General features: G+C 37.7%; 5 protein-coding genes and 1 long non-coding RNA gene across 6 annotated transcripts; 3 read left to right on the top strand and 3 right to left on the bottom strand.

Moving 5' to 3' along the window:
* Positions 1 to 1763: 1763 nt before the first annotated feature.
* Positions 1764 to 2676, bottom strand: LOC125488747. Its single transcript, XR_007266463.1, has 2 exons — positions 2365 to 2676; positions 1764 to 1893 (listed from the first exon to the last, which is right to left on the bottom strand). It is a non-coding gene; the product is annotated as an uncharacterized LOC125488747 (long non-coding RNA).
* A 7103-nt stretch (positions 2677 to 9779) lies between these two features.
* Positions 9780 to 10728, bottom strand: LOC105394519. The gene is made up of 2 exons (XM_011566425.3): positions 10657 to 10728; positions 9780 to 10405 (listed from the first exon to the last, which is right to left on the bottom strand). Exons 1-2 carry the CDS (start codon positions 10696 to 10698, stop codon positions 9782 to 9784), a joined length of 666 nt encoding a protein of 221 aa, XP_011564727.3. The 5' UTR covers positions 10699 to 10728; the 3' UTR covers positions 9780 to 9781.
* A 767-nt stretch (positions 10729 to 11495) lies between these two features.
* On the top strand, positions 11496 to 12606 carry LOC105394518. The gene is made up of 2 exons (XM_011566423.3): positions 11496 to 11591; positions 11816 to 12606. Exons 1-2 carry the CDS (start codon positions 11544 to 11546, stop codon positions 12569 to 12571), a joined length of 804 nt encoding a protein of 267 aa, XP_011564725.3. The 5' UTR covers positions 11496 to 11543; the 3' UTR covers positions 12572 to 12606.
* A 3399-nt stretch (positions 12607 to 16005) lies between these two features.
* On the top strand, positions 16006 to 18457 carry LOC105394516 (protein FAM136A). Its single transcript, XM_048633317.1, has 4 exons — positions 16006 to 16182; positions 16709 to 16828; positions 17478 to 17576; positions 18135 to 18457. The coding sequence occupies exons 1-4, from the start codon at positions 16096 to 16098 to the stop codon at positions 18270 to 18272; spliced, it is 444 nt and encodes a 147-aa protein (XP_048489274.1). The 5' UTR covers positions 16006 to 16095; the 3' UTR covers positions 18273 to 18457.
* Positions 18458 to 20234: 1777 nt separating this feature from the next.
* LOC105394514 lies at positions 20235 to 21263 on the bottom strand. The gene is made up of 2 exons (XM_011566420.3): positions 21130 to 21263; positions 20235 to 20666 (listed from the first exon to the last, which is right to left on the bottom strand). Exons 1-2 carry the CDS (start codon positions 21178 to 21180, stop codon positions 20235 to 20237), a joined length of 483 nt encoding a protein of 160 aa, XP_011564722.3. The 5' UTR covers positions 21181 to 21263.
* A 1010-nt stretch (positions 21264 to 22273) lies between these two features.
* On the top strand, positions 22274 to 26266 carry LOC105394529 (putative uncharacterized protein DDB_G0286901). The gene is made up of 2 exons (XM_038111067.2): positions 22274 to 22392; positions 22891 to 26266. The coding sequence occupies exons 1-2, from the start codon at positions 22342 to 22344 to the stop codon at positions 26221 to 26223; spliced, it is 3384 nt and encodes a 1127-aa protein (XP_037966995.2). The 5' UTR covers positions 22274 to 22341; the 3' UTR covers positions 26224 to 26266.
* The last annotated feature ends 1004 nt before the right edge of the window (positions 26267 to 27270 follow it).

Raw genomic sequence — 27270 nt, forward strand, 5'->3', positions numbered from 1 at the left:
ATGTGGCATCACCAGGAAATGTGGTATCTGTGCCGAGGACGTTACCAGCATATCCTCAGTACCAGGTCCCTGCTGGTAATCCGTTCTTGCCCGCTGCTTCTCCTGTCTCTGCCCTTGCCCCTCCGACCTCCAACTGTCTGCCTCCAGCTACGCCTAGGAATAACAGGAACAATTTCCTAAGGAAGATTCCTATTCCTCCCCCTATGTGTTAGGTTGTGTAAGTTGTGCTAGTGAGTATTTATTTTGGTAATGTTATGTGAAATGTTTGAAATAAATTATTATTATCTGTGATTGTAAAAGTGTTTTTTGTTTTTGTTTGGACCTATTGCAAACTATGTGATTGATAAGTAGGTGTTCGGTTTTGTTTTACCATCAGTAGGTAATATTATTTTATTGCCAAACATTTTGTGCACTATTGGTAATGAATTTGTGATGATGGCAGAAGATTATGAAAGAAATTTTGAAAAACAATATCTATTTAATAACAAGACCGTTACAAAATTTTATTTACTATCAAGCCATGGTTCATTATAAATCTAGAAATTTATTAGAATTTTGATTCAAATAATAAAATGTCGTCACGGATTCTATTCACTTTAGCTTGTCTGCTAATAGCTTTTAACAATGTGAGTATAATTTTTCTTCGCTAATCTTATATAAAGTTTACCAGTGCGAATTCCGGGATAAAAAGTAGCCTATATAAATGTACTTATAGTTTTGTAATATTTTTGTTATAAAGATAAAATAATTAAACAAATAAGTAGTTAAAAATAAATAAATATATTAATAGTATACTTAGTTAATTCAGGGTGTCAGTTTCCTATGTAGCAAATTTCACAAAAAAATATGCAGCCTAACGTCTGTAGCCAGAAAACGTCCTATTTTTTGTCACCATATTAAAGTAGGTTTTAACCTCACCTCTTGAATACTTCTTTTGAATTAAAAACCTTACATTAATCTCTACAAATACCTCAACAGGTCCAATCTCAATATCTTCCATCGTGTGGATATCCAGCAGTTCTGCCACCACCTGCCTACCCTGGAGCCTGCTCATCTTTAGCCCCATCACCTTACTCCTTATCTTGTAACCCCCCACTTCTACCATCCCCTTACTCTTTATCAGCAATTCCACCAACGCCTGTATCTCTCCCACTTCCTAGTCCATATTTAGCTTCACCATTTACACCTTCATGTGGTTGTAGCTCTCCACTTTTGCCTGTACCGTGTAGCGCTCCAGTTTTGCCCCCATCGCCGTGCTCTCCAGTTTTGCCCCCATCTTGTGGTTGCCGTAAGCCATTAAACCCCGGTATACCACCGTGTGGTGTGTTATCAGACGTGACCCTTCCAGAATTGCTGACGGCGTCAGCATTGTTGAATCCGTTTTTACCGGCTGCATCTCCGGTGTCTGCTATAGTGAACCCTGTGTGTCCGTTGTTGCCCTCTGTTTTACCGACAGGTTGCAACAGCTGTTGTAGTAGGAATAGTTACAGCAGGAAGATCCCGATTGCCCCGCCATGTTTGTAAATATTTATGTGAAATAATGTGTTATGTGGGTCGTTGGGGCGTTACTTTATATCTTTTGTTAGATGTACTAGTTCATTTGTTGTATTTTATGTTTGAGTTAATTTAGTAAAACTCTGACAAATAAAAGTTTTATGAATGAGTAACGTATTGTTTTGTTGTTACCACCAACCAATAGGTATACCTACCGATAGAATATAGGTATAAAATATAATTATGAGTATAAATGATAAACATCATGATTATGTATTTATTTATTCACTTGTTGTTTTAAAACTCTGCATTTTTTTCTGCAGTCTCCTCGTAGCTTTTGTGTAAAATAACTGATGACTTCTTATTATTACAGTATGTTGTCGATAACGTGCAACTGGCCTGAAACAATATAAATAAATATAGTAAGTATTTTACTTAGTACTATGTGAACGTGGACGTGGATGGTTTAATAGCTAGACACCCCATAAGTGTTTGTGTTTCAAGCATAACGGCTCACCTTAGAGGATAAATGTGGAATTCTTTTCGCCACGATAGATAGATCTGGTATGTCTCGTTCAGCAGTTAATTCGTCTAGGCAGAAGCACTTGTTGATAAAGATACCTCACAATCACATGGGTTAGTCGGGAAGTTTTGTCTCGTATTCTGGCCACTGGCTGGGCCACTTGCCATGCGCTGTTAATGGTGATGACGAATTCACTTTCGGGAAGAGCTAGTAGGTATTTTATATTTTATTTGCCATGCTACGAGTACTACACAGTTATAGCAATCCTATTATTATTTTATCAGTACATTACCATTCGTAGCAATATTTGAAAATAAAGTACGTAAGTTAAAAAACCTTAATCTTACCTCATAATCACTGTCAACAACTGCAACGAATTCTTCATTTGCGTAATTAAACACAGAACGTGCCAACTCACTAGAAACAATTGAATCGTTATCTAGTGAAGATGAAGCAACTGGTAGGGCTGGTGCAACATAGCTGGATGTCATACACAACGCTGTAGAAGGACTTGAAGATATTGAAAGTTGCACTGAAGGTAAAGATGGAGAGTTTTTTGGTAAGTTTAAAGTCATCAGAGCTTTTTTAGCAGCAGAAGATGCTGTTGGTGACAAAGATGTTGAGCTTGCAGAAGTGGATACTGGTGTTATGACTTTTTGTGATTTAGAAGATGTAGGAGTAGTCATAGGCACAGTTTGTTTCATGAAAACATTAGATGCCGGTCTATTTTGAACAGGTGTGATTAATTTCAAAGGCGCTCTAGTTATTGATCCGTCATAATTGGATACTGGAATAGTTTTTGAAGATTGTTGAGATTGAAAGTTGTTTTGGATACTGTAAGGTCGGCGGGAGGTCATGATTGGTAGCAGCATCTGTAAAAATATTTAAATAAAATGACTAGTCGTTTCATTAAAACTGATATGAAAAATATTCTTAAAAAGCTAGATAGGTTTAAAGTTTAGATGAGCCATTTCTTGCAAACGCAAGTAAAGGTTGTATGATAATAGTTAATTCTTACCAGAAAACTAAGTGAATGATACCATAGTGCAGTGAATTTAAAATTCATTATAATATTTTTATAATAGTAAACAGAAATAAGTAAGCACTCTGGTTTTATATGTGCCATTATCTCTTCAGTCAATGATACATTTTGCTTCCTTTGTATTTGGTTCTTTATATTCATAATTATCTTTAAATTACTCAGGTGTTACTAGACCATTGTTAAATAAATGCTAAACGTAAGATATGCAGTCCTATTCTAAAAGGTAAACAAAAGAAAATGATTTCTTAAATAATTCATTTATTCACATGGTAAAACATGAGTATAACATAACCATTATTTATACTTAAGTCAATAACATTTATACAAAAGGCGGCGTAATACATATTCTTCTAGCATAACCACAAGGCGCACAAGACGGTGGTATGGCAGGTGGCATACACGCTGACACAGGGTTAGCATACGCTGACACTGGAGATTGAGGAGGCAACAAAGGATTATCTGAAGGTATCGGCAAAGAAGCCAATAGCTGCGCTGCACACGGTGACAAAGGCTTTAAAGGTAGAACAGGAAGGATCGGGAAAGAGTAGCAAGATGGGGGAGAGATGCAAGAGGTTTCAACTAAGGCGTAAGTTTTCGCTGGTGCACCGCAACCGCAGTATTGGGCTCGGGCAAACTGAAAACAAAAATGGATCATGATAAATTGTACAATTACAAGAATACTTAGTATAGGGACCTAGATATCAAGGGTAGGAAATTAAAAAAAAAAAGTTGAAGACGTAAGTGGTCGATATATGGTATATGAATAAAGGGACAACAGCAGAACAGGGATCAAACCATTTAATCCAGTAAATAACTGCAAGTACTCAATAAGGTACAAATAAGAAACAAATGAAGTAAAAGTTAAAATGACTGACCTGAATAAGTAAACAGCTCAAAATAAAGGTCAATAACATGTTTCTCTTCATGGTTGTATACAATATTTGGTTCAAATGTACGGTTTGAACCCGTAGGTTGTATTTATAAAGTAGCGTGTTGTAAAGGATGTCATAAAGAAAAGCGATAAAGATGATTTCATGTACAATCGAATTCAAAAAGTGGGTGAAACCATGTGAAACTGTATAGTTTCATCGTTTATTACGGAACATTATGAAGTCATAGATCAACTTGGTAGCGTTGTAAAAATAGTGATGGTGACTAAACTATAGGTAGTTAAAGTGTAAATAATAGAAAAGTTCTTGATTATAGAAACATTTATTTACTAGCCCATCATAAATTACTTACAGATCTAAGAAAATCTTAACATACCCTTAAAAACCCTATCACTCTTTTTATTGTCCCAAGAAGTTGACAATTGAGTCTATAACTTGCAGATTCGCTGAACCGTCACTTGGGACATTTCCATTGACAGCTATAGAACCATAGATAGGCATTTGTCCTTTTACTTTAATAGAACCACCGATCACTAACTTATCATCGACTACATTGATAATAAGACCTGGTTGGTTTTCCGCTATACTTGTTATAGATAGAGGCCCTATTTTAAATGGTGCACTACCTATATTGTTGACTACATTGTTACAATCAAGATTTGTGGCATCTATATTGGCAAATCGATTAGTTTGGTCTATACTAGCCAAGTTTAAATTAACATTATTACAGTTGTTGTTTGGATTAACTAGGCTATAGGAATTTGGTACAACGCTTCTAGTGTTTCTCAAAAAGGGACATCCAGTAGTGGAAGTAATGTCTTGTTTTGGGTTCATTTCTTCATTATTATTACTGGTATTTAGAACAGACTCAGGTATTGGTTGAAGAGGCTCATTTGTTGCAGCTATAGCGACCTGTAAAATAAATAAATAAAATAGTTATTTAATATTAAGGTGAAGGGTGGCCGTCAGAAGTGGCGATCTCTTTATCGGAGGACAAGACTCACTTTGGGTCGCTGAGCCAGCGGAGTAAGTGGCCTGACCTGACTTACTATGGCCAATTAGGTGGTAATTTATCAACTTATTAAACAACGTTTAACGAAGTTTTTTATTACCTGTATTAAAATGGCCGCTTGAAATAAAATGAAGAGTACCGACATTTCTAATTCCTCTAAGTGTATAAATTATATAACAAGCAAACTTAACATAATATAAGGTATATTCTAATCTTCTTAATCAATATTTCTTCACTTTAATTGATTGTATCATTGCAATAGATAAATTACCACATCATTATTATCATCAGCCAATAGTCCACAGATTGACATAGGTCTCACCCCAGGAGAGCCACAATATTCTGTCCGCTTCTACATCCAACCACTACCTGCTAGGCTAGCACGGGGTGCAAGACCCGTGACGTGACAAAAGTTTTCCGTCGCAGACGCTCTCGAAGCCGCGCGAAGTAAAGGCTGTTTAGTGCGAGTGTTTAGTAGACATACATTGCTGGGCTTGTTGTATATTTATAGTATTTACAAAACTTTTCAATCTGCCGTACATACTCAGCAATGTACACTTGTCCAAAATTAATAATGCACATGCAGATCTTCACACCCGAATCATTAAATCGTAAGAGCCTTAAAAATACACTTGCATCTTGCACCTTGTTCGAAAGAAATAGGAGTCAATATCATGTGACATATAATCGAAAACAACCGATCTGTCAAAGATTTCTATGCGCATTATCAATTTTGGAGCACTGTACGTCTACTCGTAGACTACTCGCACTCGCACTAAACAGTGTGTGAATCAGCCAGGTAATTTTTGTGACTCGGACCCGTAAATTAATGAGAAATTGGTAACTCGTAACTAATATTTGATATAATGATTTCTTATGTGTAAGCATTTGTTTATGTTGCGAAGATAGCATTGTCGGACTCTAATCAACGTTATTATAGCATAAAACATCGAGGGAGGAAAGGGTTGCTGCTCCTATTAAAGGACATCATAATGAGTTATTCGTCAACGTGAGTTGTCGTCACTTTTATTATTTTTAACCCCCGACAGAAAAACAAGGGGCGTTATATTATGTCTGCGGTAGCGTAGCTCCAAAACGGCTGATCCAAATTTCATTTAGGTTCATAGGTAATGTTATCCTAAGTGTTCTTAGCTATACCTATATTTTATCAAAATCGGCTAAGCCGTTCAACAGATATGCGACTTTTAGATTTGAATGTCGGGGGTTTTTAACGTTGGTTAGGCTACTTCTTGAATTTTAAATCAATAAATACTTCAAGTTCAGGTTATACCGCGTAATATCAATGAAAGATTTCCAACTAGCTGAATCGCTAATATAATGAAGTAGCTATGACATAAAATAATATTGACCGTGGCCTCCACAGAGTTCAAATTATGTTTTGCTGATCACGCCCTAAATTGCAGTTTAAATGCTAACACTGCAAATACCTTTATTGTTTGTATACTTACTTACTTACATAACATTTTTATGTTTAATTTTACTTTTATCGTGGTGGATGTAAGTTATAGGTACCGTGGATATAAGTTATAGGTACCTACTATGCTATTGAATTGAATTTCTTGTTAACTGAAACTGGTCAAACTGAGCAACTTTCCCCACGAAACATACAATCGGAAACTTTGTAATGGAGATCTATAGAAAAGGAACATTTGAGGGATATGTAAGTACCCACCTATTTTTAAAAAAACGTTAATTTGATCGAAATGAAATACTTGAATGTTTTACATTTATAAAACTTTTATTTCCTTAATGTTATACATTACACTCCATTATGTACAAAATAAATAAACATATCAACAATTAGCTTTACATTTCTTACAACCTACCAAAGCCAAATTATTTACCTAATAGAAATCCATCGTAACAAAGTCCCTGTTAGTATCGATAGCTTCATAAGGCGACATCAGACATCTTGAGCAGGGCTTGGGAGGTGGACCGTAAGGGTTGCCAAAACTGGTCACCAGAGAACCAGAATCACCATACGACGAAGAACCAATAAAATTGGCGTTAGGAAACCCTGTTGGAGGGTTAAAAGACGACCTAGGAACATCGTATGTGCTTACGTAGGAAGGTTGGACGGAAGACAGGATTTGTGGGGAAATATTCGGCCTTATTTGGTATAGAGATTGTTGAGGTAATACTGAGGGTATAGATGAAAAGAACTGTGGAGCAACAGAGGTATACCTGACAGGTGAAGGTAATGCTAACGGAGGTAACGGCTTTAAGCCTTCAAAAACAGGCATTGTTGGAAGACCTAGACTTTCACGGAAAGGATTCTTAGGGCTTCTAGTCATAATGTAACTTGCGACCAAATACTGCAGCGCTATAGCTAGATTGTTGATCACTTCGGCGTCTGAACTCGAGGGGCATTTCGGAGGTTTTGGACCATCACAAGGGGTCAATGCTGGTAGTGGTGACAACGGTGGTGGTGACAAAGGTACCGGTGGAAGGTTAAACCTCGGCGGCGGAGGCTGGACTGGTGGCGAAGGGTATGATGGAAATTGAGATGGAAGCGGTGGCGGGCGGTACACAGGTGGACTTTCTGGTAAAGGTTTTAGACTAGGAGCGTAGCTAGGACTCGATGGGTATGGAGGCGGCGCGGCAGGAGGGTACTGAAAGTATTGACTGTATGATGGCTGCAACTGTGACGACACCTGTAAAGGAGAAGAACGATAAGTAAACACTGATGATGACAAGGCAAAGGATTTTATCACATCTGCGGCTGCTACACGGGTTCGTTATTAACGTTGATAAACTAGTTTAATGCGCGGTCTACCAATCACACACATATTTATGGTGAATCGCGATATAGTGAAAAAAATAAGAAAGTAAAGAAGTGCCGTTTATCTACGTCGATAAAGAACTCGTGTAGCTGCCGCTAAATGCTTAGCGATAAAAAATGTGAAACTCACCGTGTAAATAGATGTAAGAAATAAGAGTGATGTGAAAGTTAGCGCCATATTGCTTCATTGAAATCTCTGTGCAACGAATGACTAATATTTATAAACTTCTTAACTTTTATTGATTGCCATCGGGAGATAAAGGCTTTCGTGACTTTATGAAGAAATGGCTTAGATATTTATGTCGCTAATCATTATCAATCTTTCTATTCTATCACTCGTGATTGGTTTTTAATTTGAGACCTAAGTATATCTAATAGTTGGCGCCTTTTAACTGTACAATACGCGCTAGTTACTTATGCTTATTCGGTGATTCTGCAGGCGATATACGAAACATTGTTATTTTACCGGTCAGCCTGCCTAATTATAGGGTTATGGGGTGAGCCTATTGCCACCCTTCATCCAAGTCATGAAAACATATTATTGTAATCTGCCGAGGATCGAATCGAATTTACCGTAGCACAAAACTTTGACGAATAGCAAAAGGGACTTTACTAATAGCTTACGAAAAACCAAGTTTAGGAGGGTTACTCTATACGTACTGAAGAAAAAACAAACGGACGAGAGCTGTCGTACAATCGGCACGTTTAATACAACGACATAAAGTCTTAGTTGGTTCTGAAACTTCATTTTTCGTCATATAGAATGACCCGGCCCACGGGAGCGGGAGCGCTACCACTGATGCAGTATTCACAACTATATTTCGTTCGATTTTAACTAGATTTAAAGATAGGTTAGGTAAGCGTTATGCTAATTCGATAATAATATTAATTAACTATAACCTCCTGACACCTGGCGTGCTATGAGTAGGACATTGAAAAAAAATATAATATATAGTTTAAAAATACGTATATTAAAAGTTTTATGGAGTATCCCAGTTATTCCTTTAAAGTTATATAAAGTACCTATCCCTTTAACAATTTGTACTTTGACAAAGTGACACGGGGTCAGGAGGTTAATATTATCGTGTCAGTGACGAACACTCATTGGCTAGACCTAGACCAGGACTTATCGCCATAGTAAAAGGATTTTTGTCAGTCGCTGACAGCCCAGGGTCCGCCAGTCATATTTAAGGAACAGATGATACGTCACTCAAGGAGGCTCTTTTCGGGTACTCCATGAGGCCATAATTAGCTCACATCTACAAACAAGTCGTGAACCAACGTGGCTTACGGCATGATAGAAACTTTGTTGGTCACGTGGCTTTTTACTATGGAGAATGAATATTTTTTTTTGCGAATTAACTATGACATTCTGATTTAATTTGCGGGCTTAGATATCAGATGCTATACACGTAGGTTTCGGTTAGTATACACTTTTTGCAACACCCTGTATAACGTGGGGAGAAAAATTACAGAGTGTGAAGAATTTATTTGACATACAGATACTTCGTTAATTTCGTTATTTTTATTTTCTCAGTTCTCATTTGTATTACAGAGATTTAAAAAAATTGCGGCCCTCCATAGAAGGACTTGGTCCCAGGAGTAAAGGACGATTACGTGCTGATGATGATGATGTTGATGAAGCCGCGGTAGTGAACCAGCTTCCGAAGCCAAGCACCGTGGGTTTGAATCCCGCCCAGGGCAAACATTTGCACTTGTATTTACCTTATTTCTGATTGTTTATGTACCTATGTATAATATAATATTTTAACTATGATGTAGCTATACTACCTGCTTTTATACCTAACCTGTATTTATGTGTATATGATCGTGTATTAAATACAGGTTTTTGGGTTCAGTAGATAACCGAGTATAATATGTTCAGATAACATTATAAATTATAATACAGAAAATTAAGACAACGTAATAATATTTTCACAATTCTTAGTTTATTTATTTCAATAAATTAATAGGCAAATAAATTAGTTTCCATTACAACTACCACCTTATTAAACCCTCAATACACACCCAACAAATTCCTCTGCTGATTACAAGTGCATCCACCTTGATTCTTCAAGGACTCCAGCACCGAATACACATCAGAATACCTCTGCTGGACATTATTGACCAAGTTGTTCTGATTGACCACCGGCCTTGCCACATTTGGCAGTCTCTGGACCACTGACTGTCTACACGGGGTGGCTTGCTGACACCCGCATGATGGGTTCTGAACTGTCTTGTAAGACTGCACTGGGACATTTCTGACCAAAGATGGCACATTATTTAAAGACTGGACATTGTTGGAAAGCAAAGATTGGATCGGGAGGTTCCCTATACTATTAATGACAGATTGAACAGGAATATTTCCACAAGCAGGGCATTGGCTGTTTTGCAGCCGTAATGAAATCTCGTTCAGCAATGGCCCAGCTATTTGGTTAAACACGGGTTTTCTGTAAGCATTCCTTGTCAGCTTGTTGAGGACCATGGATTGCACGGCTGTGGCTAAATTCTTGCAGAGTTCGATGGAGTAGTCATTGGAGACGGAAGGTGCTGCCAGGGATGTGGGGACCTGTTGGATCTGCTGGTAGATGTTCTGGGCAGTCTGGCATGGTGGCTGGATGACCCTTTGCGCTGCTGCTATCTGTAAAAAGGGAACAGGTTTTAGAGTCGGTTCAGAAACTTCTTCACAACCATGATGAGTTAAGTTATGTATGTTGAATTGTGGAAAAGAACCGACTTTTGACTTTAAATAGAGGGTAACAGTACTAATGGTGTCTTTCAGCATTATTTCAAATGGAATATTGACCTTGTTGATGACTTTGTAAATAAAGCAGTAAATGTAAACAATGATAGGCTAGACGCTGATGCAGCAGAATTGATATTTAACATTACCTTAACAAATAATATAGCTGACAATACAAAATACGGACTCATGGTGATTAATTTAACAGCTGTCTTCGTAAACAAAATTAATACGTGTATAAAAAACGATCATCATTGTTAATATTATATACGAGATATTTCTACACTAGGCAGTTCCTGTGCAATAGATCCGATATCTATACGATCGTGGTTTATCATGATTGGATCTGATTTGAAAGAGTTCGGAAATTAATCGTGAAACATCAGCCATCAGCTCATCACGTTAGTCAGGTAATGATTGTTAGAGACGATAGGCAGACTAGGTCTTAGATAACAAAAAAAAACACATTTTAAAGTAGAGAGGTTTTGTTTTTTTCCTAAAAGCATTGTGATATTTATAAATAAAATATCCCTAGTTTATTGCGTACTTTCAATAATGGTGTCAATGTCAGGAATATTTTTTTACACCTATGTAGAGGAGCTAGCTAGCTAGCACTAGCAATAAGTTATGAAGCTTTCATGAAAGGTAGATGGATGATGAATCATCCATCCATCTCCCACACACCTACTTACTGGCTGGTCCAGAACTTCAACGACGCCGTAAAAAAAGAAAATAAAACATAGGGCGACTGGGCTGGGTTTCTTCTGAACTTCAACTGTTTTTGCTGGATACTTTAGTACTAGCCAAGTAAGTTATAATATTATGCAGCGAATGTTGCAGAAGCTGTTTATCTACGTTCGTTTACTAACATGGAGGATTATAATGGAGTTTCTCAACTATTGAAAAATTTGCGCCACGGAATTATGCCACCAAAGCGGTGATAGCTCAGAAATTAGGTCACAACAAGTATAAATACTGAGTCAGCGTTTGTAAATAATATTATTGACATCTGTAAACGGTACCAAAGTTTGTAAAGATGGCCAGGCACCTTATATTCTGTTCTGTTGCTGCTTTACTGATTCAGGTAAAAATATGCTAGCAGTTTCTTTTTATTTATGCATCCACAGTGAGGTACTCTTCCTTCTACCAGCTACATTAAAAGTATTAAACAGCTTTATCGATCGACTACATAACAGCTATGTAATAAAATACCATGCCCAAAAGCTCTTATATCTGCAGGTCTTCATAGGAGGGTCTTAAAACTCTCTGTTTCCTATACAAACATCAATACCTAACTTTTCTTTCCAGGCATCCCTGTGCATCCCATGCAACGGCCCCAAACCTGCACCATGCAGTACCACCGTATACAACAGCCAACCTATCATCAGCAACCAAGTGGTTTCAAGCCAGCCTTGCAATCGGCCCGTGCAGACCCAGCTGATCAACCAAGTGCCTCAATACACCCAGGTCATCTCCAACCAGATCCCAAACCAGATCGTTTCGTCTAACCAGTTCAGCTCTTGCAACCTGCCTACCATCCCGATCGCTGCGTCACCCGTCGTCGCCACCACTTTGATCGACAATTCCGTCTCCAACTCTCTGGCCAACGCTCTTCAACTCCTCATCGTCAGTGACTTGATCGAGAACACTTTAAACGCTAGAGAATACGGCTACGGAAACTCCATCATCCAATCACCGGTCCTGGAGTCTTACACTGATTACGCGCCTTACGATCAGTACAGCACAGTGAGTCAGGTCAGTTCGGTGAGCCAGGTGGTCGATGTGCCTGGACCAGGAGTGGAGACCTACTCTTCCAGCTCTGCCGTCGCTGAGACTTACTACGGTGGTGACTCGTATGGCTACGGAGGTTACCAGGAGTACATATCTCCTGTGGGGCAGTATTCCCCGTGTTCTGCTGACGTGGTCTTCCCTTCATCCATCCCCGCTCAGCTGGTCTGCAACTTCGGTTATGCTCCGACCACAGTGCCGGTTGTCAGTGTAGCTGTCGAACCGCTCCCGGCTAACGGCTGTGGGTGTGGATGCTCTCCTAGTTATTATTATTAAGCGTGGTTGTGGTTAAATAAATGTACAAAGAAGTAAGAGTATGACTATAGTTTTATTATGGCGTATAAATAAGATTTCGTAGTAAGTCAGCCGAGGGCATTGCCATTCTATCGGGAAAATACAATACCCAAGTTCAATTTATAAAAATCGACCAGCATGAGGCCAAAAGTCAACACAATAATAAAAATAGACCGCCTAACCCATAGTATGTAGAAGTAGGTAGTTACCTACTTAATTACATTTATATGTTTCATGAGTTCTTCATAAATCCTAAAATCTTTCATTGTTTTAGTTATCAATAGGCCCTGCCATCATGATGAGTGTAGCTATTATTGTGGAAAAATAGATAAAATAACAGAAACATGTTTAATTCAACACAACAATTTATTAAAAGAAACAATAAATACACCTCTAAACATCTAAAACACTTAATAAAACCTTAAATTATTAGAAAATCCAGAAGCCAACCCCTGCAACGGACAAGATCCCGGCACAGAAGACTTTGAGAACAGAGACGAAGACAATTTATTCAAAATGGGCAACACAACCTGGGGCGGTAGCTGCTGATTTTGGATCATATTCGTCACTGTCATCAACTGTATCGTATTAGCCATATTCTTCAGGACTTCTGGCGAAGAATCCGTGATGATGGTCAGAGATGGTGACGCTGCAGGGGTAGTTATAACCTTGGGTGGAGTAGGTTTGAAGAGAGGGACGTTTTGGTAGCAAGTTTGTGGCGATGTGATGACCCGTTGTGATGGAGTGAGGTAGTTTATTGATCGTTGACTTCTTCTGCATTGAGACATGGCTGTCTGGAATGTGGAAAAGGTTTTTTTATATGAGTTTTTATGAAGTTTGTGTAACTAAGATAGATAGATGGCTGTAGTGGTAGGACAGCTGAGCCTTCAGAAAAGCCGAAAAGCGGTACATTGAGGGCCAAGGAACATACTTCCTCTAACTAAAAGTTGAGGGCGGTCAAGCGTTGTATTAAATAGAATCATACTGATGTTGCGAACGCTTTGCTTAAATGTAGCGTTTAGTTTAGAAACAATTTACCTTTGATGTGATGACCAATAAGCATGTTAAAGCCGCTATTGAGAATCTTGTCATATTGGTAATAAGTCAATTTTTAATTTACTAGTGTCGAAAAAACAAAATCACAATCGTTAGGGTTCTGCGTCGCGATTGGTGTAATGTTATTATTAAATTAATAAGAAGGATTGATTGATTGAATGACTTATATAACAATTGTTACATAATGATTGGATGATAACAATCTAATCTAAGTTTCAAAAATCCTAATCTTATCTAAATCGTAAACCGTTTTTCTCGTAAGTACCATCGGAAATCATTGTTTAGCTGACTGGTACCTAAGTCCATACAATTTATGACAACATAAACCTAGTTTTTATCGACAAGATGTGCTTTATCTACTTACCTCTCTGTATCTGACGGTTATCTATTATTTATTTTATCGTAATTATTTAGGCTTTCAAAATAGGCACATCCCACATAACGGCGTCGTTTTTCTGCGTCGTTCTACTAAGCTTAGACTTAGTTACTTATTTCCTAAAGCTCTACAACTTACAATCTTCCCATTACCTAAGTATTTGGCATTTTAAGTACCTAGACATGATCTAGGCAAAACTTTTCGATAGCTTTTGTCTGATTATTACTAACAAGGAACCTATGGTGGGTATGGAAATATAGTAACTACCTAGTTACTAGAGATTCTTCAAATGCAGTTCGTTGTTTATAATAATTATTTAACTTGAATTTAAACTACAAGCACCTAAAAGTACCTACCTACCTAAGTTCCTATATACATAGACATTGCATAATATATTTAGGTAGTGACTTACTAGTAGAAAGACAAACAAGTAGCTAAAATTGCATAAGTAAATCGTTTTGAAATAGAAAACACAACAGCTATTTCTAACAGTGTCTCGAACATGAGCTATCACGGTTCTTATTTTCTGAAGATAAGGAAAATTTACATAAAAATAAGGAATTCAAAATAATGGTGTCTTATTTGCTGATATAAGCTTTGCTGAAAATGTCTGCTATTTATTTCACAACATTTACTAAGCTGCTGATTATTAAGGTAGGCAAAATTATTAAGTTTAATTCAGGATCGTCCATCTTTTAAATGAATTATTTCCTGAAATAAATGAATTTATTATTATTATTATATAATCACTCTAAGACAAGAAACACAGGGCCAACGTTTCTGTAACTTTAAAAACTAAACAAAAACTTAAAACTAAAAATACCTAGATGGTGGTGGACCACGTACGAGTGAAGACTGATATCCTAACTATACAATATACACGAAGCTTCAAACTAGCGCTGAACTAGTATTTGTAACCGCTCTGAGTGGAATAGCCAATCAGAACTGAATCAGAATCATCAAAACTGTCAGCCACTACCTGTTTCACCATTTTGAACAAAATGTTATCACGAATGTGTACACAAAAGCCTAAAGATATTATTTTCTGTTTCTAGCTCGTCAGCAGCCAGTGTCCCTGCAGTTCCGCCTACCCATACACAGCCCCCTACAACTACGCTGCACCACCCGCCTACCCTGCTATCCCAAGCTACACTCCCGCCTCACCAAGCGTACCTTACGCACCAGTCGCATCACCATACCCAGCCAACTATGCTGTACCTCCTACATATCCTGTTGCACCAGCCCCTTGCTCCGTTCCACCACCATGCGCTACTGTACCTTCAAAACCATGTTCGGGCAATCCGCAAGGAGCTACAGCTTATTTCCTATCCGCTCCGACTGGTCAGCCGAAAGTTACAGTCTTGAATTCGCCGACAACACCCTGTGGGATTCCAGCTCCACCGGTTTTGCCAGCCCCCTGTGCTCAGCCTCAACCTCCTTGCCAAGACGAATACATCCCAGAGGTGCCTTACAACTGCCCGTGTTGTCCATGCTGTAAGAAACTCCCTCCACCAGCGAATATAAATTTGCCGCCGCCGCCATGTGCGTCAGATGTGTTGCCAGGGTTAATAAGTCAGCTGCCCCCATTGATGCCTCCACCCCAGCAGCCGCAGTGTTATACTCCGCCTCCACTGGCCCAGAGAAAGGATTTGACTAAAATAGGACCTCCGCCATTTTATTCTTCATGCACGGAGGACTTTGGAGCGTTGGATTGCTTTTTGAATCGGTTTGGGTTTTAGAATAATGATGATGATGTGCATAGTTTTGAAATAAAATGTTAAATATGTATTAAATTTTGTTGTGTATTTTACAAATTTTTATTTATTTATTTATTTTATAAGTTTCCCTAACCATCCCTCACATTATTTATAACATCCTGATTTAAATGTATTTTTATTGAAATAAGTAGCTAGGTAATCTGATTTCAAAACGCAGCTTTGAAATGTCAGATGTCAAACAATCAAATGTCAAAAAGTCAGCTGATATCTTGTCGGTCGCTCGCATTTCTGTAGGAAATTGGCATTTTCTTTTAAAATAACTCTAATTTCAAGTGAAGCTAATTGAATAATACAAAATGGTTGAAGCACAGAAGTACAGGCTTGAGCAGGAGATGACCAACATGGTCAATGAGCTCGACAGGAGCTATTTGAGGAAGATGCAGGTTAGTTTTGAGGTTATCTCCGGCATGCAAACTTATGCAATAACTTGATAAATGAATATTACAAAGTATTAATGGTATTATGTATGAGATATCATGTATGGGACCAACCAAGCCGGCTCTATATTACTGTTCTGTGGTACCAAAAGGTTATTATAATCAAAACAAAGTATTGCGTCAGTCTCGATGTGGGAGCGGGACCTCTCATGACTCTAAATTAGTCTAAATAATCCAAACTTAGCACAAAGATAACACAAACTAGATTTTATCCTAAAATTCCCACATAAAAAAACTATGAAAAACATCAGCAAGTATGTATTACTAGTGAAGGTTGCCTGTAAGATATCACTCTTAGCGATAAGACAGGCTAATTGTAAATTTTTCCTAGTTTATTTGTATATTTTTGTATGTTTTACTATTTGTGGTGACCAATAAAGTCTTATTCTATTTTTATATGTATATTTATTATGAAAATTTACTCAAAGAGTCTGTTCATCACTTGTTTTAATAACAAATTGCAATTCCACAGGGTGACATGCACCGGTGTGCGGCTCGGTGCTGCGACGACACGGACAAGTCTCTCGAGCGGGTGCACGGCTGCATCGACAACTGTACCACCTCGCTGAACCAGGCTAATAACTATGTGCAAGTGAGTTGATATAGAGATACTTATTCTTATGAGTATTTTCATTTCATGAATTATTGTCTATGACAGACTAGTTTTACCATGAGATTTAAATAATAATATAATAATAATATGTGGGGACATCTTACACACGGCCATCCGACCCCAAGCTAGGCAGAACCTGTGTTATGGGTTTCGGACAGCTGATATATTTACACAAATACATAGATAGATAGATACTAAATATAAATATCAACACCCAAGACCCGAGTACAAATATCTGTGTTTAAACAAATATCTGCCCCAGCCGGGAATCGAACCCGGGACCTTCGGCTCAGTAGTCAGGGTCACTAACCACTACGCCATTCGGTCGTCAAAATATTAGATTTTATCATTTTTATTTTGGGAGAAAGAGCAGTATATGTGTTAATCCAGTGTCAGCTTACTACATGCAAAACTTCTTAAAAATTGGTCCAAATTACTGTTTTCCCATAAAAGAGTCATATGAATGAAAGGAAAAGGATTTTTATTATATTTGGTGTGCAGAAAGCTGATATCCCTAAAGTAACTCACCATGGCTATTTTTATTTATGTGATTATTTTTTCTTTCAAAACAAAGCTTGCAGACAACAGCTTCTTATTAGGTAATTATGTACATTTCTGTTCTTGGCAGACGGAGATCAACCACCTGCAGAACCGTCTGCAACGCTGCGTGATGGACTGCAACGACGCCGCGCGCGACCGCCTCGGGCCCGACCCCAGCCAGGATAAGGTATGAATACACACAAGTAGATTATTTGCACCATAAAGGTGGGTACTGACCAATCTTACGGACTGTAATGTAACATTCCCAGCAAGCATGTTACGCAACGCTGTGTGCTAAAAGCGGCTCATTGCTTGCTATTTCCCCGTAACAATACATACTGAATGCACAAATGCTTGCTGTGTAACATGTTACATTACACCTTGTAACGTTGGTCAGTACCCACTTTAAAACAAAGGGGGTGTACGAAAGGAGCCTGCCCAAGTGACATATAAACTGTATGTTGTGTACACTGCACCCTGGGCTGTCAGTGACTGAGGCTATTCTGATTGGCTTTCACCATGGTGATAAACCCTAAGCCAGCCATGTTTGTAAACAACATGCTACGAAAAAGACCTCAAAGACATCATCACAGTAACACAGTCCATTGCATTTTAAGGTCTTGATATTGGTAAAATATGGAGGCATCAGAATCCCTATCAATATTGACTATAATAATTTGATTTACTTTGTGGGTAAATTCATTAAAATTTTCTGTTCTAATTTCAATTATCTCTCACTTTACAGATCGACAAAACAACGTTAGAATTCGAGAAGTGCGCTGTGAAATGTGTGGACAAGCACATCGGACTTATCCCCAGCATGTTGAAGACTATGAAGAATGTCCTAGCCAGCGGTAAACCCCCACCAGTCAAGAACGAATAAGTAAAAGTGTCAGAATAATGTAAGAAGGATGTGTAATACTGTGAGTGTCTGAATAGTATATGGTTAAGTGCCAATTTCTCCATAATCGGTTACCTAACCGACCAGGGATTGGTTATCAATTATACGTCACCTCCATTTAACATTTTTGACAGATGTGTCAGAAGTCAACCACTAATATCTGGTTATGCTCTAACCAACTATGGAGAAATTGGCACTAAAGGTAAGCGTCCACCTATTGCTATCATACTTATCGCACCAAACGGATTGTAATAAATATATTATGGAGAAACGGCGTCGGCAATGCCGATGAAGTGGACGCACTTGTGTGAATTTCTATACAGAGAATACTGAATGCGATGCGTCTGTTGCGTAGGATTCCGAAAGGTGGACGCTTACATTAAAATGTAGAATAGTTATTTGTTATATTTAGGGCCGATTTCTTACTTTAACTTAAGGGTTTTCCATGAGCGGACACTTGTGGTTATACCACTGGAGTTAAAAGAAAACTCAATTTTCTTCCATGCAGTCTCCTTATCTTTATTTGTTGCAGCATCGGTCTTTTTATTTTCTATGACATGTTTGAATTTATCTACCAAACTCACTACACAGTAACTTCAGCATTATTAAAATTCGCTAAACGCTCTCTTTTTTGTGAAACCATTGTGATTCAAAAATAACAAATTTAAATACCAAAATCAAAACAACCAAACCAAACAGTCAGTGAGGCTTGTGGCTTGATTGCTCTTTGCTTGACAGTGATAGTTGATACTGACAATTGAAATAGTAGTCTGTCCTGCTTTAGCACTAGTGTCTGCGCATATACTTGTTTCATCTCTCCTGAGTTCAAATAGAAAAATCGGTAAGATAGTTATCTATGGAATAAATCACAATTGAAAAATGCTTAAACAACTACCAGACCGATAAACAGCCAAATAAAATTATACGTTAGATAGTTATTTGACGTTTTATCCTGGCATTGAAAAACCGGCCCTTAGAGGTAAACATTTGCAGTGGGTTTTGGGTTAACCATTTATTGGTTTCTTACATGTCTTTGTGTTGCGAGTAGTATGGAATTGTTAAGTGTTGCTTTTGTAATAGCCATGAAATGGTTACTGGGAATATATTTACTGCCATTGTAATTTTAAATATAGATACATACTTTATGTACTTGCTTCATTATCTTTTGTTTTACACAAAATAACAATTTAATTGTAAAATCCGTACAGTTTTGATCTAAGTTCAGTTAAATCTTTCCTTAATGTTTTGAGAAGGTTTTATTATAGTGACTGCAGTGCAGAGTACAAAAATAGACCTAAATACTTTCAAAATCTAGATGAACGTGTTATTCGTTGTTATAAATTTGCATAAATAAAGTTGTGACTATTATTAGTTAGTTTAGGCCCTGTTCCACAATGTCTGGTTAGTGGCTACTTGTGAGATAAAATACAAGCTGTCACTCTCTGTTATTATATTTTTGACAGTGACAGCATGTATTTTATCTCACAAGTAGCCACTAACCAGACATTGTGGAACAGGGCCTAAGTCTTTTATTGCTATAACTTGTAGGGTAGAACATTTAGAATAGTAGTGACGAGTAAACTCGATTGAGTCGCCATCGCCACCTAGCTCTACACGCCCTGTTCCTCACACAAAACATACACTAAAGTGTGGTTTTTAAACTCAGATACTAAATTGACAACTTCTGAACGGTTCATCAACAGACGATTGTCCCGCGAGTGACGTATCGTTCTATTGGCGGGGCGACTGTTGATGAACCGTTCAGAATCTGTCATATTAGTATCTGAGATTAAAAAACAGACCTTAGGTATATTTAGGTCACATTTACTGTCATTCTAAAAAAAAGTAAAGTTCTTACACTACTAATAATGTAGGTATTCAAAACAAACAACAACTAAATTACCCATTCATTTATTCTCCATAACCTTCACAAATCCGCAAACCTTACACATAATACTGAACACCACCCAACCCGCACCCGCACCCAGGGTTTATTACCGACGGACCCACAAGCGACTGTCCATAAACTGGCCCAAGCACAGAGGGCGCCACAATCTGTTGACCCAACTGACCCAGTTGAGCAATCTGAGGGTAATACCCATTGACAACCTGAGGAACCACTTGTGGAACCAATTGTTCAGTGATGTAGGAACCGCCACAAGTGGGTACTAAAACCTCTTGCTGGTTGAAAGGTAAGGCGTTGTTGAGTAAGCTGCTGACGACTAGGAGTTGTAAGGCGTTGGCCAGGTTGTTGGAGACGCTGGAGTCTTGGATGACGGTGGTCTGGGGGGAGGGGATGACGGTGGGAGGGGAGGGGATGATTTGTTGCCCGCATTGGTTGGTTAGGACTTGGGGGATGTATTGCGAGTAGGCCGCCTAGAAATGAAAGGTTTGGTTGGTTAGTTTTGTTGTTTTTTAAGCCTTTATAAGGCATGGAAATACAAAAAAAATACATTGGTAACTCAAGGTATTAGCCTCTATGAGCCGTAGATACCGAAAACGCTAGCGTTGCCGCGGGTAAAAAATGGGAAATATTTTTATCTTTAACTGAAAGCCCTAATAAGTGAATGAAGCAACAAAAACAAACGACTTCAGTCTCAGAAATTTATCTGTTTTTGGTGTTAGCACTTATTTCAGTTGCAAAGTTAGCTTTGTCTTTACTTAGGTACACCTAGGTAAGTATATCTAATCAAAGGTAGTTAGGTATCTAAATAGGTGTCTCTGTAATACAGGTCTCGACTTAGCACAGGACCCCGGCGCTAAGTTTTCTTTGTAAAATGTTTTAATGAATAAAGATTTTTAATTTTTTTTAAATTTTTAATCTAATGAAATCACCCACCTGGAAAGCCACAGCCTGAAGGCAGAACACAACAAGAGCTTTGGAGACCATTTTGGATAAAACTTTTCAAGTAATGTTCTGCCATTGCTTTTCTCTCAATATTTATACTGAAGTGTGTTGACATGCAGTTAAAATCAATATTATCGACAACGCGTGCTATTTCATTGAATTGACGATTTCGTTTCATAATGATAAAAAAGGCTTATCGTCTAGAAATGAGGCTATTATCATAATTTCTAGGTACCTACCTACCTAGATATTGAATTAAAAAATGCCTATGTAACGTAAATAAATAATCTATTATTGGAATGCGTTTTACGGGATAAGCAGAGGTAAATAATTGTTGCAATAGCTTTGTATGCAATAAGTAAAAAATCTGTCAATGTAGGTAGATTATAGGTAACTGGGACAATCCAATACCTATGATCAGTATTTCGGTTTCATTAGGTAGGTACTTATTTATTTATTTAAACACGTTTTAGTGCACCCTTACATAGGTACCTATACAAATGGAAACATTTAAAAGCACAGAGAAATGTATACAAAAGCGGGAAAATTGCCAAAAAGCAATATAAGTCTGGTAACTTTATGTCTTGAAGGTACAATACAATAATTACAATAAGTAACATGACATGTTGTCTTCAGTTTTATGAAACCCGCTACCGCTACGCCGCCGCCGCGTCGACTCCGCCTCAACTCTAGCCGTGAGGAGAGCGCCTAACTCTTCAATGCATCGCTGGGGGTCATATCATACATATCTTTTGCTGACTGTACATAATAAAATAAAAACATATCTTAGGGAAAAAAAACATTTGAATCGAATTACATTATTATTATTGTGAAATTAGTTGATACTAGTTTTAAGTGAATTTGCAGTGCCCACTATCAAGTTGTAAGTAGGTACTATTTTATTTTAAGATCATTAATGTACACTTGATAGCAATAAAATATTTGATTTAATTTGATCATAATTATTGATAGCTTTTCCAGTGCCAAAAACTGCTTATGTAACTATAATATTCAATATAAGTATGCAATTTAGATAACCAACCGTTATGCTCAATACCCTGATTTCACATACACATGAAATTTACTTACCATGAAATCAGTTAGCAAGGTGTCCACTGAAATAACAAAATTATGATAAGAATCGGTTTAATATAAAAAGTTATAATTGTAACGATCAGTTTAAAAAATATACTCGAAGTTACCATGAAGCGCGGGGTCGCGAATTTTTTTATACTTGTGTATTTAGTGAGCCAGGTAAGATTTCATAATATACTTATATATTTTTACTTTTTGATTATATTACCTAATCTATTTAAGTAACGTACAACCCGACCTATTTTAATGGCATCAAGCTATTATAAAGTTAATGTGTAAAGTAGTTAATAAGATGTTTTAGGTTTTTTATAATTTTTTTTAAATAAATAATAAGCACTTGTAATCTTGTTACTCCGAGAGGGGTCAAGGTCCCTATCGCGAAGGCAAAACGAAGTACCTAAACCAAAACCTACTTCATCAGTGTCAAATTCGATACAATTTAAATTTCAAAATCGTTGTTAAAACAATTTTGTGACAGGGAGCCTAGGCTCCCTAGATCATACTAGTATGATCTCCCAAATAAATTATTTTTCATCGAATACCTATTTACTCACTTCCATAATCTAATATTACTTATACCTACTCATAAGATATAATGAAATGATTATCATAATTAGTTCAATCTGTGTCAACTAAAATGTATTATCTCTTTTTTAGAACATAAACGCTGGTTCATCACAAAGCACACAAACGCAAGCGGCATCCTCTTCAGCATCACAAACCAGAGCCTCTATTCCACAATCATCATCACCATCATCACTGACGCAGTCTTCATCATCAACAAACTCCATCTCATCACAGCCTCAGGTTGTATTGCTCAACAATGACCAAGCAAAACTAATTCGACCAACTATTAGTCCAAATACAACACCCAACCTCCAATACGTCTACTTTGTTGACCAGAATGGCAATAATCCAGGAATCAATGGTCAATCAATCAATACTCAAGGTGGAGGTAATCAGCCACAGCAATGCAATACCGTGAAGTATCCATTGAAGACAGATTTGACAGCTCTGACCCCCGTTGTGGTCCCAAAGAATGTTGGTCCTTGTTCAAGTAAGTCCAGGGTGGACAACACCAATGTCCCTTCACAAATCCAAGGGTCACCAAGTAATAGACAGAATCCCCAGATTCAGATATTTTCAGCTGACTGTAGCAAAAGTATTCAGAATCAAGCTCAAACTCCAAATGCTGTAAAAGCAAATGAGGTACGGTCTCAAAGCCAAGGAGCAGCTACTGTCTATCAAAATGTGAATAGCAATAATCGACAAGAAGCTAATAACGTTTTGTATCAGAATCAAGCCCAAGTTAATACTTTCCAAGATATTAATAAAGGTAACAATATACAGAGGAGCGGTGGAAATGTGATTGTGTCACAAGCACAAAGTCAAGCTACAGCTAACATTTTCCAAAATCCAAGTGCTGATTTGTTTGTTTTACAAAATCAAGTACAACCAAATTCTTACTCCGCTTCTAGCAATTCAAATCAAATCCAAGGAAACCAAGGAACCTTCGTTGTATCACAAAACCAGCAAACGACAAATATAAATCAGAATATAAATAACAATCAAGTTCCAAGAGATGCGAACGTTGTTTTGGTGCGTACTAATGGACAGAATGAAGTTAATACTATTAAGGGAAATGATGGTATTTATGGACAAAGTCTAGCAAATTCCAATATTTATCAAAATTCGATCAATAATCCAGCATACATAAACTTGAATCAAGCCTCCTCAAGTGCTAATTCAATTACCGGTAATGGAGGTAATATTATAGTATCTCAAAGTCAAGCTAATGCCAATATCCAAAATTTCAACAACAATCAGGTTTCTAAAAATGAGCCAAATTTGTTCTTTGTACAAAATCAAGGGCAATCTGCGAATAAAAACAATGGAAATGTTGTTTTAACACAAAGCCAAGCTTCAGCTAATGCTCTTCAAACAATAAATCCTAATCAAGTCATAGGAAACCAACCAAACGTAGTTCTGACACAAAATCAAGCACAAGCAAACGTTTATCAAAATCCATATCCCAATCAAATGAAGGTAATCATTCCCAACACTGTTCAAATACAAAATACAGCATCAAATAATAATTGTCAGCAGCAGAACATGAATCAAATACAAGTGAACCAACCACTGCTGAATCAGGTACAGAGCCAAGATAAAACAACTGTTCAACAGTATTCTACAAATATTGTGCCAACTAGTTATTCACTTCCACAGGGTCAACAACAACTTAATCAGTTGACATTGCAAAACAATGGCAATGCTGCTATATTTTCTGTTCCCGCCCAAACCATAAATTCATTTGCCTCATCTTCTCAAGGCGCATCAACTTCTGCTATTTCATCGTCCGGAGTATCTTCGTTTTCATCGGTAAACAATTTACAAACCAACAACGTGATTGGTGGTCCAAAGCTACCAACTAATGTACCATGTGCCAATATTGTACAGTTCAACTCGGTAAATAACACACAATCTTATCCTCAGAGACAGAACAATCCTCGGTGTAACTCTAATGTCCCTTCTAATATTAATTATCAGCTTTCTCCTACTTCTTCTAATGTACCCTTATATAACGTCAATGGTCAACAAAATATCCCAGTAAGTTCAATTTCATTTAATCCCACAGTTCCTCAAAATTCTCCGCCATCAGCTTCCTCATTTAATGTTGCAGATAGAAATAACATAGTAGTTGCCAATCCAAATTCTTATGTTACTTTGAATTCAAATGCCGGCACTCAAGCAGTGGCCAACCAATTCACAACCCAACTTAATAGAAATGAAAATTCTTTAAGTCAGTCAAATAACTTGGCTAGCGCTGTGTCTTCAAATGTTCAACAAAATATCGGTCAGTATTTAGCTGGAAATACTCAAAACTTTCAACAAAATAAACTTAATAATTTTAACCAGGTGACTACTCAAAGTCTTTCTGTCCAACCTAATAATTATTGTAATCAAGCGAATGTTAAAACTCCTGTTGTAACTCATAACCAATGTGGGGCAACTTCATCAAATTCCAAGCAATGTCAAGAGCAAAAGAGTGTTTTGTCAAAAATAGGTATAGATAAATCGAAAATTCCTCATACAGTGAGTATTTACAATGGTGGTGTACCAACACCAAGGCCACAACCAAATTACAATCTTCCATCTCCCGTTCTTCCTGGTATTGTAAATAATATTAACAGAGTCAACCCTAACCTTTGTCAGAACCCTGCGTCTTACCTATCTCAGTTATCAGTAGCCAATGATGCAACACCAATTGTTCCTAATGTGTTTAGCGGATGTAATCAACTACCTGTAGTTCCCATTTCTCCGAGCATTGCTCCATCTGATTTGATATACTCGAATGTTTCACCAGTACAGTCCACCCCTTACTCCCCATGTTTAGCTTCACCACCTACAGTTGTATCCTCTGCTCCTGTTGTTCCCAACTTAAGTCCCGTCAATTACATTTCAACCATTTCCGCATCAACCCCAGTTTTTGACAGTTACTCCAATTTCGTTTCCGATCTCGTCGGATCTATTCTATCTGTTTTTGATCCAGAGACTTTGCTTCAAGCTGCTGTGGATGGATACTCTCCAGCTGTGTTGACTTCTTCAAAATCTTATGTGCCTTCGCAAGACATTTTAGTGCAACCTTTTGAAGTTTACGATCAACCTCAGTACATTGATGTTTCTCCAAGTTTATCTTTGCCCAGCTCGAATGGACCATCATCAGCAGTTATGCCTATATCTATTAGGTTAGACAATTCATGTTCTTGTCCTACATGTTCATCATCATCGTCTGGATGTCAATGCTATGATCCTATTGGTTCAGCTCCAGTGCTTCCTCCAGTTATCATCGATGGTGATGATGACGATGATGATGAACCGTCAAACTGGAGGGATGTGTTGAAATTGGCAGTGTTCAATAAATATTTAAGTTGCAATGGTGGATGCAATGGGGTTAATCCATTAGTAGCTCTGCTTTTAGCTTACATGTAGTGTTAAGTGTGTCTTGTACATTTGTGTGATTGTATTTAATGTATCGCTGTTTGTTGATAATATTAAATGGCTTAATTAATTATTATTTTATATGTTTTAAACTTTTATTTTTATAATAAGAAAACCTATAGTCTCAACCTAATTCAACGACCCTAAAGTAAGCTTACGTCATAGATACCCCCAACGGATACAATAAATGTTTTTTTAGTCTTAGAAAATCGGAATACATATACCATATAGGTACTACTTATAGCAAACGTAAATTAACATTCAATCAAGGCAGCCCTACACAAACTGCCTATATAGGCTACTTAAAACTACTGCTAAGCCGAAGCTCCCGGGTTCGATCCCCGGTGGATGAGGAAGGTCGAGGACAGAGTGTTCTGGCGCTGATTGTGAGAGGCCTATTTCCAGCAGAGGACGACTGAAAATGGGGAATTCACATTATAAAAATATGCTCGGAATAAAATTAAACTGAATTGATTTTGTTCTACACTCACGACCAATGAAAAAGTTCCACTTACAAAATGTCCACACCAAATGACCCCAATTTTTTAAAACATTTTATTTACATTTTGTTATCAAAATATTTACGTTTTTAGTTGTAGGTAATTATTAATATTCTAATGCGCTGTTAAGTGTGCTGAAGTACATTGCAGACAGTATTTTTCGTTTAGGGGTAACTAGCTACTTACCTAATTTGGTGCTATTGTCACTGGAACTTTTCACTGCTCGTGAGTCGTGAGCATCTCGTGAGTGTATAAGTAAACAAATGTAACACTTTATACTGCTTCGGCAGCAGTCGTTAAGCCTAGTCAGAGGCCTTTGGGCAGCTTGAAAACATCTGACAGTCGTGTTGCCCACTTACCCGACAACTCTCCCAGCACAAGCTTGATTGTGTTGGGTTGGGGTCCACCAACCCGCACTAAGCCAGCGTGGTGAACTAGGCCTAACCTAGCTCTTACTTTATTGGAAGGAGACCCGTGCCCCAGAAGTGGGGACGTGATGGGTCGATGATGAATACTTTATAATGTTTTTAATAAACAA

Source organism: Plutella xylostella, chromosome 2 (assembly GCF_932276165.1).
Source record: "Plutella xylostella chromosome 2, ilPluXylo3.1, whole genome shotgun sequence".
Classification (NCBI taxonomy): Eukaryota; Metazoa; Arthropoda; class Insecta; order Lepidoptera; family Plutellidae; genus Plutella; species Plutella xylostella.

Coding starts and splice junctions, on each gene's coding strand:
- LOC105394519 (XM_011566425.3), bottom strand. CDS start 10,698: ATGAGTCCGTATTTTGTATTGTCAGCTATATTATTTGTTAAG. Junction 10,406..10,656: donor CAGCTATATTATTTGTTAAG/GTAATGTTAAAT, acceptor CCCTTTTTACAG/ATAGCAGCAGCGCAAAGGGT.
- LOC105394518 (XM_011566423.3), top strand. CDS start 11,544: ATGGCCAGGCACCTTATATTCTGTTCTGTTGCTGCTTTACTGATTCAG. Junction 11,592..11,815: donor TTGCTGCTTTACTGATTCAG/GTAAAAATATGC, acceptor TTTTCTTTCCAG/GCATCCCTGTGCATCCCATG.
- LOC105394516 (XM_048633317.1), top strand. CDS start 16,096: ATGGTTGAAGCACAGAAGTACAGGCTTGAGCAGGAGATGACCAACATG. Junction 16,829..17,477: donor AGGCTAATAACTATGTGCAA/GTGAGTTGATAT, acceptor TGTTCTTGGCAG/ACGGAGATCAACCACCTGCA. Junction 17,577..18,134: donor CCGACCCCAGCCAGGATAAG/GTATGAATACAC, acceptor CTCACTTTACAG/ATCGACAAAACAACGTTAGA.
- LOC105394514 (XM_011566420.3), bottom strand. CDS start 21,180: ATGGTCTCCAAAGCTCTTGTTGTGTTCTGCCTTCAGGCTGTGGCTTTC. Junction 20,667..21,129: donor TTCAGGCTGTGGCTTTCCAG/GTGGGTGATTTC, acceptor TTTCATTTCTAG/GCGGCCTACTCGCAATACAT.
- LOC105394529 (XM_038111067.2), top strand. CDS start 22,342: ATGAAGCGCGGGGTCGCGAATTTTTTTATACTTGTGTATTTAGTGAGC. Junction 22,393..22,890: donor TTGTGTATTTAGTGAGCCAG/GTAAGATTTCAT, acceptor TCTCTTTTTTAG/AACATAAACGCTGGTTCATC.